The following is an 18,798-nucleotide window of genomic DNA, read 5'->3' on the forward strand; positions in this document are numbered from 1 at the left end:
CATTCAGGAGCTGATCATACTTTTCCAGAGAATTGGTGCATTTATCCATTTTTCCAAGAATGCAAGTGAATAGTTGGCAGCCTGACAGAAGTTTTGCACTGCTGTTGGCTTTCCCAGAGCATTGGGGATGGTAGAACTGCATCTACTTGAAGATACAGTGCATAACACCTGCAATGATTTTCACTGCCTCAAAATGCAGTTGGTATACAATGCCCAGAAAATGAACCTGCCAAATTTCCAGTCAACATAGGATTAAGTGAGTTAGCTGTATTTTGCCTAATCATGTCTAAAGGTCAATTGATTGCAAAGCTGATTTCTTAGCATTAATGTTTCCAATTAAAACTGTGGATGACCTTACTAACCAATCCAAAATGTCAGCTAAACATTAATATAACCAGACGCATACAAAATCTATATCGCATCAAACTTACAGTCCTCTGCATCTAAAAGTGTACATACCAGGATCATGTAGGAGTGTTAGTCCCTGTCCTCTCACTGGGTGAAAAGTTTAGGAAATGTGGGGCTGCAGGGATATCGTTTTTTTTAAGCAAGATCACCAAAGAAGTCTGGGGTTCAGCAACTAGAGGGCATAGAAGCTAAGTGCACCAATGCCACCAACTGAAAGAGAACATGCAGCAGTCACCGAGATGATACCGGTAATGAGAAACTATATTTATGAGAAGATATGGGAATATTTCCATTGGCAAACAGAAAATAGAGGTTTGACAGAGGTTTATAACATTATGAAGAGTCCGGATAGAATAGCTAGATAACGACTATTTTCACTGTTTGGTCAGTGACAAGTGGTAATCAACTTAAAAGTGTCACCAAGAGCAGGAGAGAGTTGGGCAGAAATTTCTTCACAGGATTGAAGCATGGAATGCTTTGTCTCGGGGGTGGTTGAGGCAGAGCCAACTTTAAAAGAAAAATGGATGAGTACTTGAAGCAAAGGGAGAGCACCAGGCAGTGGGATTAGTTTTGGGTCACTTTAGTAATTAGGCTGTATGCTGTCTCCCGGAATATAAATTTGTGGTTCCTTTTTAGTGTGAGCAAAAGTGCCTTGATGACCAGACCCAATGATTCATAGAAAATTTACAGCACAGGAGGCCAATCGGCATATTGTGTCTGCACCGGCCGAAAATGAGCCTAATCCCAATTTCCAGCACTTGGTCTGTAGCCATGTAGGTCACAACACTTCAAGTGCATATCCAAGTACTTTTTAAAATGAGTTGAGGGTTTCTGCCTCTACCACCCTCTGGATGAAAATTTTTTTTCCTCAACTCCCCTCTAATCCTTCTACCAATCACTTTAAGGGAAATAGGTCCTTCCTATCTAGGCCACTCAATTTTGTACACCTCCATTAAATCACCCCTCAGCTGCCACTGTTCCAAAGAGAACAACCCCAGCCTATCCAATCTTTCCTCAGCTAAAATTCTATGGTCCTGGCAACATCCTTGTAAATCTCCTCTGCGCCCTCTCCAGTGCAAATACATCTTTCCTGTAATGTGACGACCAGGACTGTACATAGTACTCGAGCTGTGGCCTAACCAGTGTTTTACACAGTTCCAGCATAACATTCCTGCTCTTATATTCTATGCCTCAACTAATAAAGGAAAGTATTCCATATGCCTTCTTAGCCACTTTATCCACCTGTTCTGCTACCTTCGGGGATCTGTAGACATGCACTCCAAAGTCCCTCACTTCCTCTACACCTCAGTATCCTCCCATTTATTGTGTACTCCATTGCCTTGTTTGCCCTCCCCAAATGCATTACCTCACAATTCTCCGGATTGAATTCCATTTGCCTCTTTTCTGCCCACCTGACCAGTCCCTTGATATCTTCCTACAATTCCTCCTCACTATCAACCACATGGCCAATTTTTGTATCATCTGCAAACTTTTTAATCATGCACCCTACATTTAAGCCCAAATCATCAATATATATCACAAAATGCAAGGAACCTGTACTGAGCCCTGCAGAACCCCACTGGAAACAGCCGGTCACAAAAACACCGTCCACCATTACCCTTTGCTTCCTGCCAATGAGACAATTTTGGATCTAACTTGCCCCTCTCCTTTAGATCCCATGGGCTTGTACTTTTTTGACCAGTCTGCCATGTGGGACCTTGTCAAAAGCCTTGCTAAAATCCATGTAGACTACATCAAATGCACTACCCTCATCGACCTTCCTTGTTATCTCCCCAAAAAATTCAATCAAGTTAGTCAGATGCAACCTTCCCTTAACAAATCAATGCTGACGGTCCTTGATTACTCCATGCCTTTCTAAATGAAGGTTTATCCTGTCCCTCAGAATTCAGTCCAATAATTTGCCCACCACCGAGTTTAGACTGACTGGCCTGTAATTACTCAGTCTACCCCTTGCTCCTTTTTTAAACAATGGTACAGCGTTAGTAGTCCTCCAGCACCACACCCATGAAGAGCAGCATCAGATGTCCTGTGACATTAACCCAGCAGAGGACAGCGCTGCTTCAGCCAGCTGACTGACTGACTGCAAACGAAACATCAGCTTCAACACAACGGCCCCCTCTCAACAGCCTCCTCCCTGGAAGAGGCGGAGCTGATATGAACTCAGCTAAAACCTACTACTAGGCAGCGCGCCTCCTGCTTTGAGAGTAACCTCAGCCCCTTCCCTTTGGGACGATTTAATCTCGAGCTCTGCCGCCCATATCACAACATAAATCGCGAATGCGTTTCAGAAAAAAACCACGCTCCCGGCTCCCGGAGACAACTTCGGGCTCTGACCTCCCGTTGGCAAAAGAGGAAAATTTACTGCAGGGACGGGGAGACTCTGCGCCGGGAAAGGGAAGGAGTGCTGTGGACCAGTGACACCGGCTCTCCGCTTCGTGCCCCGCGGCGGGGTAGGAAGCCGGTGCCGACGGCCCCGCGGGATTACCTCGATGACGTTCCCCTCCTGGTCGTACTGCGGGCCCAGTTTCGAACCCGTCCGGAGCCGATGGAAAACCGAAGCAGCCGCCATCACACCAGGTCACGTGACCTGCGCACCGCACTGTGGGAGAGCGAGTCACGTGAGCTTGTAACCGCTCCGTGGCGGGAACGCGCGCGTGAGGCGGGAACGGAAGCCCGCTGCTGCGCGCGCATCGTTGCAAAGGGCGAGCAGTTTTTGATCAGCCAGGGCGTCAGAGGATATGAGGAAAGGGCGGGACAGAGGAGTTGAGGTAAAAATCAGACCAGCCGTGATCTCATTAAATGGCGAAGCAGGCTCGAGGGGCCGAATGGCCTGCTCCTGCTCCTATCTCTTATGGACAAGCCGGGGGTTTAGTAATGCAGCAGGGCCAAGGGTGACCATCTACAGGTCCGGGCTAGACGTGGCCTGTGGCTCCAACTGTCTGCTTCTCTTCCGCGGCTTTCTCTGTACCCCGGGTGGCCCTGGAGAAGGAGCACGCGGTGTCTACAGGTACGCGTGAGGCTTTCTGCGACCGGTGGGCGCCGCAGGGACTGGAGTGCCCAGTCAACACTGATAATAAAATTATTATTTGATTGGTTGTGGTGGTTGAGTTATCAAGCTGACATGGGTTGCCCCAGTGTTGCCAGTGAAGGGGATGGATGCATTTGTACCTAACTCTCCCCTTCCCCCCCGCCCCGACTTTTAAGGGACTTAAACTAGAAAAAAATTGCAGCAGGCACTGTGGGATCTGTCTCTTTCTCAACTCCCCCCCCCCCCCCCCAAACACACCTCTTCTCCCTCATTTGTATTTTTTGTCAACAAGGCTCTGTTTGCTTTCAAAGTTGAAATTTAAAAAATCAAATCAGAATGGTAAATGAAATAGTATTTCTTATAGGTGTTAAAATTAGAACCTTTACTCACAGATATAAACCATTGGCATTGACCTTTTCTCAGAGTTAACAAAATCAGAGATAATTAGTAGCATTCGGAATGCAACTTATGTTTTTGACAATTACATATTAACATGAATTCGCTCACCCCTGCTCTCAAAAAATGGCAATAGAAAAACATTTCAGAAAGCATTTTGAGAGAATTGTACAAACTTTGTGGCCAGATTATGCAACCCAGAGTCAAGACCTGCAGTCAAAGCGATGATTTTACACTGGCAAAACCTATAATAAATGTGGACATGGGAATTTAAAGTGTGACAAAAATGTGAAAACAGGAAAGTCAAGTGGCACAACTCAGAAGTGTGTGAAGGGGTAACATTTTTAATATATCACTGGATGATCTCCAGTTTCCATTTCAATCCTGAGCTGAACTTCCAACCCCATATTGTCTCCCACACACAAAATGCCTACTCCCAATTCCACAACATCACCCACCTCCACCCCTATCTTGGCTCATCTGCAACTGAAACTTGTGGGTTTATACCCCACTTCAGAGACTTGAGGACATTAATCTAGGCTGACACTCCAGTTCAGTACTGAGGAAGTGCTGCACTGTCAGAGGTGCTGTATTTTGGATGAGGCTTTAAACGAAGGCCTCACCTGCCTTCTCAGATGGAAGTAAAAGATCCCATGGTACTTTTTAAAGAAGAGCAAGGGAGTTGCTCTGGTGTCACTATTTATCCCTCAACCAACATCACTAAAAAACAAATTATCTGGTCATTTATCTCATTGCTGTTTGTGGGATCTTGCTGTGCACAAATGGCTGCCGCGTTATCCTATATTACAACAGTGATTGCAACTCAAAAGTATTTTATTGGCTGTGAAGTGCTTTGGGATGTGTGAAATTATGAAAGCTGCTATATATATAGAATCATAGAATGGTTACAGCACAGAAGGAGACCATTCGGCCCATTAAGATCGTGCTGGCTTTTTGTAACAGCAATCCAGGTAGTCCCATTCCCCCTTTCTTTCCCTGTAGCCCTGCAAATTTTTTCCCTTCAAATATTTATACAATTCCTTTTTGAAAACCACGATTGAATCTGCTTCCACCACCCTTTCAGGCAGCGCATTCCAGATCATAGCTACTTGCTGCGTAAAAAAGTGTTTCTTCATGTTGCCTTTGGTTCTTTTGCCAATCACCTTAAATCTCTGTCCTCTGGTTCTCGACCCTTCCGCCAATGGGAACAGTTTTTCTTTGGTTGCCCTACCTTTCTCCCCCGTGGGAATATACTTAGACTGTACCCGAACCATCTCCTCTTTAAAGGCCCCCTATTGTTCGATTACAGTTTTGCCTGCCAATCTTTGATTCCAGTTTACCCGGGCCAGATCCGTTCTCAACCCACTAAAATTGGCCCTCCTCCAATTAAGTATTTTTACTCTAGATTGCTCCTTATCCTTTTCCATAACTAATCCAAATCTTATGATACTATGATCACTGTTCCCTGATTGTTCCCCCACTGACACTTGCTCCACTTGACCCACCTCATTTCCCAAAACCAAATCCAGCGATGCCTCCTTCCTCATTGGGCCAGAAACACACTGATCAGGAAAGTTCTCCTGAACAAACTTCAGAAATTCCTGCCCCTCTTTGCCCTTTACACTATTACTATCCCATTCTATATTAGGATAGTTAAAATTCCCTGTTATCACTACTGTATAGTTCTTGCGCCTCTCTAATTTCCCTGCAAATTTGCTCCTCTATATCCTTCCCACTAGTTGGTGGCAGATAGAATACACCCATTAGTATAATGGCGCCTATATTGTTTCTTAACTCTAACCAAATAGATTCTAACCAAATAAATATGCACATTGTTTATTCCTTTGACACCTCCAGACTCGACTATTCCAATGCTCTTACGCAGCTGACCACCCATTCTCCACCACCATTTCCAAATGCTTCATCTTTTAAAACTAAGCTCATCCAAAACTCTGTTGCCCGCATCCTATCCCACACCAAGTCCTGCTCAACCATTACCCCTTTTTTCACTGACCTATATTGGATCTCAGATCTCCAAAATTTCAAATTAAAAACTCTCATCCTCGTACCTAAATCCCTTTATGGCCTTGCCCCTCCCTATAGCTGAAACCTTCTACAGTATCACAGCCCCTCTCCCAGAACTCTCTGGGGTAGAAATGTGCCCATTTTCAGGCCCAGACTCTGCGCTTCACAATGCCCCAATCGATTGGCCTATAATTGGGCCTCAGGTCTCAGGCCTCATTAACATTTTATGTGCGAGCTGCCAGCGACTGTCGTGCTCCCTTAGGAAGCTCACGCCTTTGAGCAGCAGCTCGAATGTAAGTACCACGAGGTGGTTTGGACTGGGCAATGGGGAGGGGCGCCATGACACCAACTGGAGTCCTACTCCTGGCAACACAGGAAGGTATTTGGAAAATTTATTAAATAAAAACTTACTTTTAGTTGGCGGCCATAGCAGCTGTTGAAGAATCCTGAGCTGGGCAGGCCCAATGAGAGAGGAGATCTATGTACGTGTATTTAAACCATGTACAGAGCTCTGCTCATCATTGTCTGACTGCGGTGAAACCTCTGATGTTAGAAGACAGTACCGATGGTACATTTGGATCATTAGAAACCCAAAGATGGTCATGTGGATAGCCCAAGTTCTCTTTAAACATTAATTGTAAAATAGTGTGAGATTCTCATTGAGGTGGTCTTATACTCAACACTGAGCAGACACTGATTAGGCTGCAGTTATACCGCAATTCTTGTGCCACCTGCAATGGTTTTGTAGCAATGCAAAACTGCATTAGAAGTGCATTCTGCTTGTTCATATAAAGAGAGAAGATCATTTGGTTAAAAATTGTATCTAATGAGTTGTACAATGCAGCTATTTTATATCAGTGGTGTTCAATCTTTTGCCTCAGGTAATTTTTTAGATGTCTTATATGAACGGTTAAGAATGTTTGTGTCTGTTAACTTTGTGCAGTGATTGACGGAAACTTGCAGCTGAATGAGTAGCAATCTCAGTCAACATGGGATGTAACAATCCCCCCAGGATCAAAGATTATGCCCTAGCAGTGGACTGCAATGTCAATCAATTTCATCTTTGAAGAAATCTTTGGATGTTACAGTGTATTCAAAACAGAAGATACTCATGGACTATATAATACAAGTTTATTTCCCAGAAAACAGTAAGCAAAGTAATATCTTTTCATTCTGCTTCAAAAGAGAAACTCAGTTGTTGTAGTGGGATGGTGCAAAATCAGGAAAACCGATAAAATCAGAAATTGCTTTTGATCACAGTTCCATCCTGTCATGATAATGTGATCTCCTCAGGTTTTTACTGTGTGCCTTGTATATCTCTGATTATTAACATTCATGCCTAGAGAGTCAGAGACAGGGTAGCAGTGATTGACATTTTCCCACTGAGACAAATTGCTGCTAAGAAATCGGTTTTGTTATTTGTCACAAGTGTCAGGCAATTTAAAACCCTGGAGAGGAACAGTGCTCCAGGGCAGAGTTATGAGGATCTTACAGGCTGAGTGATAAGGGATAGGGACTGTGTTCAGCTCTTTTTTAAAACAATATGCAAATGACACAGCTGATGCATATGAGGCACAGTGTGTCATGCCACATTCTATATTCTCTGGCCTACAATGCAGACAATAATTTGACGAGACAGACAGTGCGGGGTTTTCCTGCTCATCCGCCATAACTCTGGTGGAAGAGCCGCCAATACCCTGGAAAAATGGAGTAAACAAAGTTATAGCATATGAACAGGAGAACCCCCGTAGAAATTCACCCCCATTTTCCTTAAAATTTGGGACGGGGATCAATATCTATTGTATTTTCTTTTCTTTAACTTATGTTGGAACATGTCCAGTCTTTGATAGCAAGAGTACACATCTTGTGACCTTAATGACAATTTTTTTGATTATCTGCCATTGTTCCTTTTCAGAGTCAAATAATTAAATAGCACTCATGAAACTTCTAAATCCAGCTGTTTTCTTTGCTTCAGCCACTACTCTTTTACTAAAAGTAATATTCTCATCAACATATTCTCATCAGGAGCCATTCTTCCATTCTTTCTTCCCCATGAAAGAAGGCACAAATAATTGGCATAAAATAAAAGCATCATGGATGCTGCTAGGGAAGCAGGCATTGACCTGTATGATTATGTACTGATATGGAAGACCAACTGCAAAATTAATGAAAACCCTTTCCAGTCACATAGGCCACATGTTATGTATGGGAACCTGAATGGCAACTTGGGTGCAATCAATGATGCCCTTGGCTCTAGGAAAACCAGCAGACTAGTGGAATTGTGCAGGCCTCGCATGCTGTTGTTGTTGTTGTTTAGTGCCCATTGTTGGCCCTACTAAATAATGCATCTGTCACCTCCTGCATACATTTTGGATGACAAACTGTTGACAATGCAAATGTCCCAAGTGCTAGCTTGAAAGCAGCCTGACTCATATAAATCGAGGACTATATAACATTCACAATCAACTGGCAGTGCCATATAGATGTTAAATCTTGTCTGGAGGTCTTCCTGTAGGAGGTGGCATATCTCTGTTTCAGTCTCTTTGCTAAACCTTCGCATCATAAAGGACTGCTCTTAAGTTAATCCCAGCTGTGCTGAGGACAGCAGACCCAATGGTTTGCATAGGGGTGGACTCGATTGTTTGCTTTGTGTACCATTTAATATCCCTATATGCTCTTACTGGTCTTCCATAGGAACAGGAGTAGGCCATTCAGCCCCTTGAGCCTGCTCCGCCATTCAATTAGATCATTGCTGATCTGCACCTCAATTCCATTTACCCGCCTTGGCTCCACATCCCTTGATGCCCTTACATAACAAAAAATTATTGATCTCAGTTTTAAAAGCTACAATTGAAAATGTTGCAAAATCAATCCACCTGTCAGGTGCATGATTCTCTTACTGCTGGTTACCCCAGACCAGCAAAATGCTGACCCAACTACAGGAGAGAACCTGGTGGCCTGGGTGTAAAGAGGATCTTGATCACCATTGTCAGAATTGCATTATTTGTGCTCAACACAACCTCCACCCACACACTAAGAAGGCCCCTCTCAGCTGGGTCCCTCATCTGGGTTGTGGTGCAATCTTCAGATCAAGTACATTGGCCCATCTCCTCCAACTCCTAGAGGTAATAAGTATGTCCTTGTAGTTAATGATACCTTTTCAAAGTGGGTGGTAGCTTTCTCGATTCCTCGAGCTATGGCGCAAGCCACAGCTAAACGACTGGTACAACATGTCTTCACCTATTAGGGACTGCCCTAGTCCGTGGATTCAGATCAAGGCACCCATTTTACCAGGGATCTGATACAACACACCATGCATCCTTTAGGGGTCCAGAATAGGTTCCATATTGCGTACAATCCTACCTCACCAGGCATTGATGCATGAATGAAGCGAACTCTCAAAACAATGTTGAAAAAACTCATAACCCCGTCATTGAAAATGCAAGACCAGTTGCTTTCCCTTGTCCTGATGGCAATCCGTTCCATATCCTCCAAAACCACTAAACTCTCCCCACGTGAGTTACTTAAGGGGAGGATGTTGCAAACCCTTGAACATTTGAATTTTGCCGATTTGCTGAACCACAATATCAGGCTCTAACTCAAGAGGCTTATATTCAGCAACTGGCCGAACAACTCCAGCAGATTCAGTTATTTGCTGCAGTGAACATTGGGAAGTCCCAACAGGCAAACAAAATGTACTTGCATTCTTGTGTCCATCCGGAAGAGTGAGAGGTGAGACAGCAGGTTATGGACAAAGTTTTTGACGCTGCAGGCCCATTTGCTCCGAACTATTGGGGTCTTGCTCTCTTTGTTGACAAGGCTAGTCCATCTGTTTACAAGGTCCAGGTTAAGCCAAAGAAACCGAAATGAGTTCATATAGTTGACATAAACGTATATGTTAAATCAGATATTGGATAAAATGAGCAGTCACTACCTTGATCTCTTGTTTTGTTGGCAAGCGATGTGTCAATTGGTGATTTTGATTCTGGTGGCCTATGGTGTCCTCTCATTGGTGGATACATTTAAAAAAGGAGTGCTGGAAACTCAGCATTCGGTGGTGGAGGTTACGGAAGGGGAAACACTAAGGGTCGTGACCATTTTTTTTCCTGTACCACGTGTTGGAGGAAAGAAAATTCAACAATAATTGAAGAACAATGGATGAAATCAGCTTACAATGAGACACTAATGGTTGCTTATTTTACTGTTTGTATTGAGAGAAAGATCTTTGTTCACGAACCTGAGGCTCAACCATGCTTGCCAGAGAAGGCTGGGTACGGGACAATTCCTCAGATAATGGAGGGGAACAGATACCGACACCGAGTGCATATAGACCTCCGGACCCTGACCTTACATATATTTAACATCAAAGAAATTGATTACTGGGCTAGCATACAAGAAGAATACAATTGGCATAACTCGTATGAAAAACAATTCCATCACCCTAAGGAGTATACCCCTAATTTTGACGTACCTATTCACCCCTCTTGCTGGATTTACATACATTATTAGCCAGGACAGACAAACACCTGATTCTGATTAGCAATGACATGACAGCTGGTTGACGATTGAATGAGCTGGTCTACAAGAGCGATTACGCTCTTCTGATGGAGGGCACATGGTTAGAATTAGGATTTAAAGTTTTCATTTGTCTTCTGGCGGGTCTTATTATAATCTTACAGATTATTACTTACTGTTTGCGCTGCACCCTGAGGCGGCCAGATAGAGAATTATGAAGGTTGGCGTACAGAACTTATCCACTGTTGGGAAAATGAAAGATAATTGCTATTCGACTTGAACTTTTTCTCTAACAACAACGCCTAATTTCTTTGATTAACTAATGTATCTGTGGTGAACACAATTCGGGTTCAAGAGTGCGATTCGATTTAAAGTGAGCGTTTGATGTTTCAGACTTACTTGAGGGCTAAATGAAGGCTTTTAAGCTTTCTGAAACGGACTTTTTGGTGCCTGCTCTTAAGGAGGACTAAATAAGGCCTATGGAGTGGGAATTGTCAGGGTGATGCTCGCCCGGGAACCGTGAGTTGGATAAAGAAATGGACTTAATACCCTGGATTAGCAGGGTTACTACTTGGTAAAAGAGCATAATGGGTTAAAAGTATGAACAGCAAATATTGGCTTGACCAAGATCGAAAAGAATCATGGGCTCATTTACAGCTCAAAGCTGCCTTGAGAAAAAATATACTGACCGAAACTTGCTGTACTGTTCAAGGACAGGGACAGGTAAGCAGAGAGTAACAAGGGAACAGATCAGACAGCTGCACCGCTGGACCTTGAGAAATGAAAGAAAAACTACAACCCTATTCTGCCTTGCAACAGACTTAGAAAGGAAAAATATAAAACATGCAGGCATGTAATGATTTTCAGGAGACTCGAAGCAGCATTCAAGGAAGACATTGACGAAGAATTAACCCCCTCAACTCTCCCGGAACAAGGACCTGATCCACAGAATAAGGTTGTATGATAGCGTTATCTGGAAAAACTGTTATGTCTTAATGTCAATAAAATTATTTAGAGTGTTTAAAAACATTCTAGAGTCAGTCTCGGTTGATTCTTGTCCTTTCTAGCCCTATAAAAGAGAAAACTCTACAATAATCAGGAACATCTGTTTGTTCAGTCCTAGCATATTCTGATTGATAATCTTTTCCTGGTCCAAAGGATTCCTTTACACCTCTTCCAACTGATATTTGTGTACATTTCTTTCCTTGTCAACAAAATTATCATTTGACAGGTGAAGGCATATGGCAAACTTAAAGCATGATTTTTACTGTTCATAGAAACAGCTGTTGAGAGGTAAAGAATACCCAAAGGATGAGTTGCATCTGCTGCTGCAATGAATGCTGCATGATCCTCATTTCCATCATACCATCTAAGATATATGAAAACAAAGGGTACAGTTTCATACAAACCATGTGTGAATTAACATACAAAGAAAACTTTACTTTGTTCAGATCGATGTATGTGCCAAATTGATAAGGAATGCACATAATGCAACAATATTATGAAAAACATTATAGAAAAACATATAGAAAATGAAAATATAATAAAGAGTAGTCAGCACGGATTTCAGAAGGGAAAGTCATGCTTGACCAACCTTATTGAATTCTGTGACGAACTATCAGAAAGAGTAGACAAGAGTGATGTAGTAGATGTAATATATTTGGATTTTCAAAAGGCCTTTGATAAGCTACCACATTGTAGACTCATGATTAAGGTCAGAACATGTAGAGTCAGGGAACAGGCAGCAGAATGGATAGAAAGGTGGCTACAAAACAGAAAACAGAGAGTAGGGGTTAAGGGTAGCTACTCAGACATGCAAAAGGTGTGAAACGGTGTTCCGCAGGGATCAGTGCTGGGACCAATTGTTGTTCACAATTTACATTAACGATTTGGACTCGGGAATGGGAAGTACAATTTCACAATTTGTGAATGACACCAAATTGAGGGGTATAGTTAATATAGGAACATAGGAACAGGAGTAGGCCATTCAGCCCCTCGTGCCTGCTCCGCCATTTGATAAGATCATGGCTGATCTGTGATCTAATTCCATATACCCGCCTTTGGCTCATATCCTTTAATACCTTTGATTGCCAAAAAGCTATCCATCTCACATTTAAATTTAGCAATTGAGCTAGTATCAATTGCTGTTTGCGGAAGAGAGTTCCAAACTTCTACCACCCTTTGTGTGTAGAAATGTTTTCTAATCTCGCTCCTGAAAGGTCTGGCTCTAATTTTTAGACTGTGCCCCCTACTCCTAGAATCCCCAACCAGCGGAAATAGTTTCTCTCTATCCACCCTATCCGTTCCTCTTAATATCTTATAAACTTCGATCAGATCACCCCTTAACCTTCGAAACTCCAGAGAATACAACCCCAATTTGTGTAATCTCTCCTCGTGACTTAACCCTTGAAGTCTGGGTATCATTCTAATAAACATACGCTGCACTCCCTCCAAGGCCAATATGTCCTTCCGAAGGTGCGGTGCCCAGAACTGCTCACAGTACTCCAGGTGCGGTCTAACCAGGGTTTTGTATAGCTGCAGCATAACTTCTGCCCCCTTGTACTCCAGTCCTCTAGATATAAAGGCCAGCATTCCATTAGCCTTATTGATTATTTTCTGCACCTGTTCATGACACTTCAATGATCTATGTACCTGAACCCCTAAGTCCCTTTGGACATCCACTGTTTTTAACTTTTTCCAATATAAAGGAAGAATGCATCAAAATGCAAGAAGACATTAATAAACTTGCAGAATGGACATGTAATTGGCAAATGAATTTCAATATAGATAAGTGTGAGGTGGTGCATATTGGTAGGAAGAATAAGAAGGCCACATTCTGCTTGGATAATAAGAGTCTAAATGGGGTAGAGGGTCAAAGGGATCTCGGGGTACAGTTACACAAATCACTAAAAATAGCGATGCAAGTTAATAAGGCCAGAAAAAAGGCAAACCAAGCACTGGGGTTTGTTTCTAGCGGGATAGAATTGAAAAGCAGAGAAGTTATGTTAAACTTGTATAGAATATTGGTTAGACCACACTTGGAGTACTGTGCACAGTTCTGGTCTCCATATTATAAAAAGGATATGGAGGCATTGGAGAAGATACAATAAAGATTCACAAGGATGATACCAGAACTGAGACGATATACTTATCAGGAAAGATTGAACAGGCTAGAAAAGAGAAGGCGGAGGGGTGACCTGATAGAGGTCTTTAGATAATGAAAGGGTTTGATAGGGTAGACGTAGAAAAAATGTTTTCACTTGTTGGGAGTCCAAAACTAGAGGTCAGAAATGTAAGATGTTCACTAATAAATCCATTTGGGAATTCAGGAGAAACTTCTTTAGCTAGAGTGATTAGAATATGGAATTCACTACCACGAGGAGTAGTTGAGGCAAATAGCATAGATGCATTTAAGGTGAAGCTAGATAAGCACTCGAGGGAGAAAGGTATAGAAGAATATGCTAATAGGGTTAGATGAAATAGGGAGGGAAGAGGCTCGTGTGCAGCATAATCGCCAGCATAGATCAGTTGGGCCGAATGGCCTGTTTCTGTGCTGTTGACTCGATGTAACTAATTAATGTAACACTATTAATTGTGCATTAAGAAACATAAGAAATAGGAGCAGGAGTAGGCCACACGGCCCCTCGAACCTGCTCCGCCATTCAATAAGATCATGGCTGATCTTCGAACTCAACTGCACTTTCCCGCCCTATCCCCATATCCCTTGATTCCCCTAGAGTCCAAAAATCTATCTATCTCAGCCTTGAATATCCTCAATGAGTCAACATCCAGAGCCCTCTTGGGTAGAGAATTCCAAAGATTCGCAGCCCTCTGAGTGAAGAAATTCCTCCTCATCTCAGTCTTAAATGGCCGACTCCTTATCCTGAGACTGTGCCCCCTAGTTCTAGACTCTCCAGCCAGGGGAAACAACCTCTCAGCATCTACCCTGTCAAGCCCACTCAGAATCTTATATATTTCAATGAGATTACCTCCCATTCTTGACTTTCCCTCGATCATAAGGTCAGAAATGGGGATGTTCGCTGATGATTACACAGTGTTCAGTTTCATTCGCAACCCCTCAGATAATGAAGCAGCCCATGCCCGCATACAGCAAGACCTGGACAACATCCAGGCTTGTGCTGATAAGTGGCATGCAATATTCGCGCCAGACAAGTGCCAGGCAATGACCATCTCCAACAAGAGAGAGTCTAACCACCTCCCCTTGACATTCAATGGTATTACCATTACTGAATCCCCCACCATCAACATTGTGGGGGTCACCATTGACCAGAAACTTAACTGGACCAGCCACGTAAATACTGTGGCTACAAAAGCTGGTCAGAGGCTGGGTATTCTGCGGCAAGTGACTCACCTCCTGACTCTCCAAAGCCTTTCCACCATCTACAAGGCACAAGTCAGTTGTGTGATGGAATACTGTCCACTTGCCTGGTTGAGTGCAGCTCCAACAACACTCAAGAAGCTCAACATCACCCAGGACAAAGCAGCCCACTTGATTGGCAGCCCATCCATCAACCTAAACATTCTCTCCCATCACCACCGGCACACCGTGGCTACAGTGTGTACCATCTACAGGATGCACTGCAGCAACTCGCCAAGGCTTCTTCGACAGCACCTCCCAAACCCGTGACCTCTACTACCTAGAAGGACAAGGGCAGCAGGCACATGGGAACACCACCACCTGCACGTTCTCCTCCAAGTCACATACCATCCCAACTTGGAAATATATATTGCCTTTCCTTCATCGTCGCTGGGTCAAAATCCTGGAACTCCCTACCTAACAGCACTGTGGGAGAACTTTCACCACACGGACTGCAGCGGTTCAAGAAGGTGGCTCACCACCACCTTCTCAAGGGCAATTAGGGATGAGCAATAAATGCTGGCCTTGCCAGCGACACCCACATCCCATGAACGAATAAAAAAATTCTTCGAAACTGCAGAGAACACGGTCCCATTTTACTCAATCTCTCATCAGAGGACAACCCTCTCATCCCAGGAATCAATCTAGTGAACCTCCATTGGACTGCCTCTAAGGCTAGTATATCCTTCCATAGATAAGGAGACCAAAACTGTGCACAGTACTTCAGGTGTGGTCTCACCCAAGCCCTGTAAAATTGTAGCAAGACTTCCTTACTCTTGTACGCCAACCCCCTTGCAATAAAGGCCAACATGCCATTTGCCTTCCTAATTGTTTACCTGCATGCTAACTTTCTGTGCTTTTTGTACGAGGGCACCCAGATCTCTGTGAACACCAACATTTAATAGTTTCTCACCTTTTAAAAAATATTCTGTTTTCCTATTCTTCCTACCAAAGTGAATAATCTCACATTTCCCCACATTACACTCCATCTGCCACCTTCTTGCCCATTCACTTAACCTGTCTATATCCCTTTGCAGACTCCTTGTGTCCTCCTCGCTGCTTACTTTCCCACCTAGCTTTGTATCGTCAGCAAACATGGATACATTACACCCGGTCCCTTCATCTCAGTCATTAATATAGATTGTAAATAGCTGAGGCCCGAGTACTGATCCTTGCGGCATCCTACTAGTCTGCCAACTTGAAAATGACCCGTTTATCCCTACTGTCCGTTAACCAATCCTCTATGCTTGCTAATATATTACCCCCAGCCCCATGAGCCCATATCTTGCGTAACAACCTGTTATGTGGCACCTTATCGAATGTCTTTTGGAAATCCAAATACACCACATCCACTGATTCCCCTTTATCTACCCTGCTAGTTACATCCTCAAAGAATTCTAATAAATTTGTTAAACATGATTTCCGTTTCATGAAACCACGATGACTCTGTTTAATCATGTTATGATTTTCTCAGTGCCCTGTTACCACGTCCTTAATAATGGATTCCAGCATTTTTCTGAATGCTGATGTCAGGCTAACTGGCCTGAAGTTCCCTGTTTTCTCTCGCCCTCCTTTTTTGAATAGCAGTGTTACATTTGCTACCTTCCAATCCGCTGTGACCGTTCTAGAGTCTAGGGAATTTTGGAAGATCACAACCAACGCATCCACTATCTCTGCAGCCACCTCTTTTAGAACGCTAGGATGTAGGCCGTCACGTCCAGGGGATTTGTTGGCTTTTAGTCCCATTAGTTTCTCTGGTAATTTTTCTCTACTGATATTAATAACCTTAAGTTCCTCACTCTCATTATGGGGGGGGCGGGGGAAATTCACTAAGGCCTATTATCGAACGCGGATAGCGCGATTTGCTATTAACCCATGCCTGATGGACCTTACGTAGGCAGCATGTGAATTTTGAGCTGCCTGCTACTTACCATGATATCTCCATGCAGCCAGTGCTACTCGCGCTGTTGAGAGGCTGCATGGAGAATGAGGAAGTTGGAAATGGGACGTGCTCAGCACATGTCATCGGCAGCCTGCACCTAATAAAGGTGCAAGTGCACATTTTAAATGGGACATGCACAGTCCACTAGGAGGAGGGAAAGATGGCCGCAAGGATGGCAGGACCGGTGCAAGAGCGGGCCCTATGCTTCTCCGATGATGCACTGGAGGTCTTGGTGGAGGGAGTGGATGAAAGGAGGGTCAACATGTACCTGCAGGGTGGCAAGAGATTCTCCATATTCCAGCTCTGCAGGCATCGGGAGGCTGTGGCCCAGGAAGTGAACGCCAGGAGCATTGCACCACGCATGTGGGTGCAGTGCCGAAATAAGTTCAATGATTTGACACGAGTGGTCAAGGCGAGTGAATGCAAGTGTCAAGTGGCACACCCTACCAACTGCACCACTGCTCCACGCATCAAACTCCCCGTCACCCACCCACCAACAAACACTGCCCATCCATACACAATGCTGCACTCGGCATGCTGCATCTCACCCGCACATAGTACCACACTTGCAGGCCACACAACCACCACTCAATGTCACACACACTGGCAGCTATTTGACCATGAAAGGCACATCACCCAGACACCTTGCAGTACACTCACTGACACACCGCCTTCTGTCTTCCAAGCAAAGGTGGCGCATAACAGCCGGCTGCAGGAGAGACCTGAGGGAGGACAGGCATGCCTACATGTCCTCACCTCCTTGGAGGAGACTGTGCTTCGGATCATTGGCTGGGCTGTCGCTGCAGCCATGACCACATGCTATGCTGGAGGTTCCAATGAAGGGGGTCTCTGCATATGTAATGCTCCTTCTCGTTTCCCACATCTCCCTCCTTCCATAATCTTTTCTGACTCATGTGCTGCAGATGCTGTTGTCACGTACGTCTTAGTTGCTCCTCTCCCCGCTCCACAACTCAACCTGTTTCCCTTTGTCATTGCAGATACCCAGGAACACGTGGTGGCATCATCCGAGGAGGAAGAGGTAGAGGAGAAGGAGGGAGAAACTGAAGGCACACCATCACTCAATCTGACGCTCGCATCCACCAGCTCAGAGACTGACGCTGCACATCCTTTAGAGGTTACATTAGAGGAGGGATCTGCACATGGTTAGACACTGAGCACAAGTGCACAGGAGCTGGGGCAGGGGGACAGCTCACCGGACAGTGAGGTCACTCACTAGTTCTGCTGCAGAGGAGTCAGATGAGGACTTCGATGGGCCGGGCTACAGAAGTCGGCTGATGGGAGTACACCAATAAATGCTTGGGGCACTGGAAAGCCTGCCGGAAAGCCTGTGCACAATGACAAGGGGCATGGAGGAGTCCAGCTCCAACTTGGCTCAGGGTTTTGTGCACAGTTTGGAGCCCCTCCTTTCCAACGTGGAACGGGTGGTCACCTCCATCAGCACACCTGTGGAACCTACCATAACGCAGTGCCTGATGGCCGATGTCGCAGCTTCCATTGCAGCTCAGACCAATGTCATCAAAGGTCTGCCAGCTACGGTTGCAGCTCAAACTGCAACAATGGAAGCTCAGACTGCTGCTAACCTGGCTCTGGGGACCACTGTGGAACGGGGCTCCCAGGGTATCACAGCACTCCAGCAATCCATTCTCCAGCTGATCACCAGGATTGTTGAGGCGCCGCCCCGGGAGAGTGGCAGAGGTGCCATGGCAGTCAGATCTGCTGTCCTCTTTCAGGATGACAGCATTCCTATTCCCACCTCTGCCATTCCACCAGTGCCCTTGTTGTTGCCTATCAGCCAGCCAGGCCAGACTACTGCAGCCCATGCTGAGATGGTGCAGTCTGAAGCCAGGCCGTCCCGGCCCATAGCTGCTCCAGGTCATCATCCAAGGCCATCTGCACGCCATTGAACGCCAGCAGCCACCCACCACCCATGCTCCAGCCACTGGGGATGCACCAGGATAGGTAAAGGCACACGAACAACAGCGGATTGGAAAACCGCAAACGTAACACCCCTATTCAAGAAGGGAGTGAGACAGAAAGCAGGTAACTATAGACCAGTTAGCCTAA

At 44.7% G+C, this 18,798-nt stretch overlaps 1 protein-coding gene across 2 annotated transcripts in view; it reads right to left on the reverse strand.

Annotated features, from left to right (window-relative positions):
- Positions 1–3,035, reverse strand: part of ccdc93 (coiled-coil domain containing 93) — a 65,886-nt gene extending 62,851 nt beyond the window's left edge. Inside the window, exon 1 of one of the 2 annotated variants that reach the window (XM_067987277.1) lies at positions 2,915–3,035. In XM_067987277.1, the coding sequence (XP_067843378.1) occupies positions 2,915–2,998 (84 nt within the window). In that variant the 5' untranslated portion in view covers positions 2,999–3,035. The remainder of the gene's footprint in view (positions 1–2,914) is intronic. The other variant, XM_067987278.1, reaches the window with a different exon arrangement.
- Between the last annotated feature and the right edge of the window lie 15,763 nt (positions 3,036–18,798).

Source organism: Heptranchias perlo, chromosome 7, assembly GCF_035084215.1.
Source record: "Heptranchias perlo isolate sHepPer1 chromosome 7, sHepPer1.hap1, whole genome shotgun sequence".
Classification (NCBI taxonomy): Eukaryota; Metazoa; Chordata; class Chondrichthyes; order Hexanchiformes; family Hexanchidae; genus Heptranchias; species Heptranchias perlo.